Source organism: Papilio xuthus, unplaced genomic scaffold, assembly GCF_000836235.2.
Source record: "Papilio xuthus unplaced genomic scaffold, Pxut_1.1 DF829660.1, whole genome shotgun sequence".
NCBI lineage: Eukaryota > Metazoa > Arthropoda > Insecta > Lepidoptera > Papilionidae > Papilio > Papilio xuthus.
The window spans coordinates 1198710-1203276 of NW_013528989.1; the positions used below are offsets into that span (position 1 = coordinate 1198710).

Sequence of the window (4567 nt, forward strand, 5' to 3'; positions counted from 1 at the left end):
ATTATCTATAAAATGGTGTATCGAAAATTTTACGACAATGATTAGATATCAATTTACGAAAAACATTTTTTTAAATAGTTATCGCTACTCCACAATAGATGGCGCTGGACAAAAAATTTGAAAAAAAAAACAAAACGATTATTTTAAAAGATGATAATTGTTACTATTTTCTGTAGAGCATTATTTTCCCCGCATTGTTAAACTCGACATTCTAAAATATTATTGCGTTCTTATGTCTTCGTTATAATCCAAATCGCTTGGAAAGAAATGATTAAATAAAGCGTTTTACAACTAGCCCCGAAAATAGACAATTTTCATTAGCTTTTAGACTACTTCCAGGTAGGGATTTATAATTTTTATATTGTATAAGTACGACGAGATGACGTCATCCAACTTTAGGTATAATTTGCTTATTAAAAATGTTGTAATGAAAGGTATGGATATTATCAAACTAAAATAATTAATTGTAATAATTGTGTTATAAAAAGCTTCTTTGTTATATTAAAATGTGTTGCCTTTGATAAAATTAGATAACGCGTGACTAAATTTTTGATAATTACTGATTTTAGACGATAGATGGCACTGTCGTGAACATTCCAGGCGTATCAACAAGAAGTTGGTAAATATTCAAAAGTGTGTCGTTTCAAATTCATGCATTACAACGATTATATTAAAAGACAAGGAATTATAAAAATTAATTAAAGAAAAAATGACAGAGCGGAAATAAATCGTTCACAAAGAAAAATAGTTTATTTCTTATTCCAATTAAACACTAATCAAAATAATTTACATAAGAAACTAAAAAATACACATAAAACCAAGGAAACAATTAACAAGAGCAAACAAAAAACTGTTACTAAATATACGATAAAATACAAAATCTAACCTTCAATTAACTTTAGTAATTACTTCGTTTCTTTTGGTATAGAATATTGAAGACTGACAATTATAAATAAAGCTGTCGCCCGCGCAAAATTAAAAAAAAGACTAAATTAGTAGCCTTTGTGTTCTTCCAGACTATGTTCTACATCTATGCACAATTTTAGCAAGTTTCAGCAGTTCTGTAAACCTTCAAACAAACATCTATCTATCTAAACATTCGCATTTATAATATTAGTAAGATAATGAACATTTTAAAGAATTATACAAAATATAAGAACGAGAAATACTTACTCAAACGGCTGTACGCAATAAATACTATAACCAGTATAAAAATCGCCACCCAAACCATATAAGATGGATACATTTTTCGTATTTAATTCACTTTATTGCACAACAGTACGTAGACACGAAATAATTATACGATTCTAACAAAATATATGAACTACATGAAACGATAAGCAATATCCACGAAAAATAAATCTTATCAAGAAAAATAACTTTATAATTATTCGATAAAAGTATGATAAAAAAATAGATATCAATTGGATATTTACTTAGAAAAATATTAAAATGTAAATTACTTTCGAAACTTGATTGATAAGTTTCTTTGTTTTTCTCATAGATGGCGCTTTAACAAATTGATTAGCAAAAACCTTACCATGGGTTTCTGAGACCAACATCCCTGTTTATAAAATATTGCTATCTCTGTTTTGTCGAAGATAATAACAGGGATCTTTTATTCAGAGATTTTTTTCTTAGAAATCAACCTCAAAAACTTATATACGATATATTAAGATTGATGCGCGTAAAAATAAAGTAGGAACTAATGTCGACAAAGCGGTAAATTAAAAAAATAAATAAATGTCCTTTATATAGATAATGAAGCGACATATATTTACACTGTGCTGGTCTACAAATAAAGGATTGATTGTGTTAAATTTGTTGATTGACAAATGACGCCACAAAATGTCGAATTATAGATTCAATATAAAGATGAAAACATTGTCAACTGACATATCGAATGAAACAAGAACAAGGCTATGATATTTCTTATCAAAACAGGAATTCTTGAAATTAATTATACAATTTTGGAGGTTATGTTTTTACATTACAACTGTCAAATAAAAAAGTGCTCACCAAAATATCTCATCAACAATCCATAGAGTAACCAAAATAATAACACATTTAGGGTCATAAATATCAAAACTGTTGTCAAACTTGTACCCATTTTGGTATTTATTTACAGAAAAAAACCTAATGCGTCCAATATTACGAAGTTATAGATATAAATTAATTGTTTATCGCAAAAAAAAATATACAACGGATCGTATTAGCGATATCTAAGTATACTTTATCTTAAGATTAATTGCTCACTTATAACTGAAGTGCCATATGACACTCTCAGTTATTCCATAAAATATTATGTATATATAAGAAATATAAGGTATGAGACCTTTAAAACATATTTTAAAATACTAAAAAAATGAAAAGATAATAAAAAAATAAAAACTAATAGTTTTGGTTTCAATGCATGCAATTTTAGTTTCATTTTTATAGTTTGAGTTTTCATCAACAGATGGCGCTGTTTTTTATTTTTCTAGTCAATACATTTAAAAATTTTCAAAAAAAAACAAACAAGGGAGATAGATGTCTTGATGATTGTATTATTAACCTTGAAAGACCTTGAACTTCTATCAACAGAAAAGAATCGTTATAGATAGTAGATAATAGTGTGACTAATTTTGTTTACATATAATTTTCACACTGATAGTATCTTGAGACATATTTCGTTTCATTTACAATATAAATAATAATAATAGTTGTTATTAGTAAATTCTTAATTATTTAAGAGTTTCTAAACCAAAAAATGTAAATAAAATTTTCATTTCCAATTTATTCTTGCTAGAAGAACGTATTGTCATAGTTGTTCCCCAGTCAAGCCGTTATTTTCCCAATGACTATTACTAGTTCTAGACATTATGAATACATTACATATCTTAAAATGAATATTAAAAAAAGTCATCAATAAAAAAAAGAAAGAAAAAATCAATTAAAAGAAAACATACATTTTTTTTTTAGAATACTTACGTCTCTTAACACACGTTCCAAAACAAAACCACATCCAAAATAAATACAAACACATACATATAAATACACCAATCATCACCCGCGACACAACATCCATTTTGTATGATTACATACACTTTATTCTATCAACAAAATAAACATACTCGAATTTAGAACTTACGTACACTATCTAATCTATTCACTTTATCTGGCAGAAAACGCAAAACAAAACTCCAAATTATATGTGGCTATCGAGTAAAGTCGAAAAAAAATTATTAAAAAAAATGTTGAATACACTTAAGACAAAAATTAGAACAAATAAATTCGAATTTATTTCAAACCACAACAGACAAGACGTCTTGCTAACGTTTGAATGCAAACTACGTATGGTGCGGTTTCCAATTGGTCTGCGTGTCGATTTTTGTGTCGGATTTTAGTTTTTTTTTATGACTAGTCAGGCGTACAATAAGAAGAGTGCAGACAATTACTAGAACACTAGCGAGTAACTTATTATTGATAGTTAAAAACCATGAACATTTATTGAAAATTAATCGATTTTCTAAGCCTTAGTAAGTCTCAAGTCCAAAGTTCGGAAACTACATTTAAACTTAAATGGAAGACTATATTAATTTGACCGAATCATTACGTATTTATTTCGGGATGACAACAAATAACGCTAAATATTTCTCAAAATAAACGGTCATTATGAAAATTATAATTAATTTAAAATTATCATTAAATCATTGAATATCAATTTAAATTAAAATAATGATTTGTTAATCGTATTCCACATTTTGGTGCTAAATTTTTCTATTCCAACGACTCATGTTTCCAACTTAAAAATCAAACTTTAAATTTAAAATTAAAAAATTAGTTTTAAGGAAACTACGTAAACAGATAGAAGAAAGCAGTTGTGAAATGTCAATATTCCATTTCACGCAAACAACTGTCACTTATCATTTAAAAAAATGTTTTACACTTAAAATTCGACATAATATTTTATAATATAACTCTTACTTATTTAGTTATCGTTTATAAAATAAAAATCTATCTAAAATAATGATTTTTAAATGATTAGAATATTCCTTTAATATGTGAACATATACATAATAATATGAAAATACTGGTGAAACGGAACGCAAATTTACTTATCTATATTCTGTATGTGTCACATTTTGGAAACGTCGAATAAGAAGGCTGATGACAAACCTAAGTTAAATACATTCTTATTTATATAAATAAAGTTTAAATTGAAAAACTAGGTAATAAAATATTTACTTACGCGTCCATACGTATAAGGTTGCAATTAATATCAAACACATGAAGAATAACATCATAAAAAGCGCGGGAACTACCGTTAATATAATAAGAGCTATAGTGTTGGCCATTTTGTTAAATATATCAGTCTTAAAAAAGAAATTAACTTATTCACTTTGATACAATTATTTATAATAAAATTCACAGTAAGTCAAATTTGTTTTAATTTCATTATAATCACGAAGGATATAAAGAATCGATTACAATTGTGATAGCAAATATTATCTATGCTTTTGTATTTTATTAGATAAAGGGGCATTAATTGTAAGTGAAATCGCTTTGTTACGATTAATTGGCAAAA

The 4567-nt window shown here is 26.4% G+C and overlaps 1 protein-coding gene across 6 annotated transcripts in view; it reads right to left on the minus strand.

Moving 5' to 3' along the window:
* Positions 1 to 4567, minus strand: part of LOC106116439 (uncharacterized) — a 37404-nt gene that overhangs the window by 8547 nt on the left and 24290 nt on the right. The window contains exon 1 of one of the 6 annotated variants that reach the window (XM_013310319.1): positions 4232 to 4374. The exons of 2 other annotated variants lie outside the window; for them this stretch is intronic. In XM_013310319.1, the coding sequence (XP_013165773.1) occupies positions 4232 to 4337 (106 nt within the window). In that variant the 5' untranslated portion in view covers positions 4338 to 4374. Of the gene's footprint in view, positions 1 to 1173; positions 1319 to 2019; positions 2156 to 2970; positions 3092 to 4231; positions 4375 to 4567 lie in introns of those variants that run through there. 3 more of the 6 variants (XM_013310328.1, XM_013310344.1, XM_013310345.1) reach the window with 3 other exon arrangements.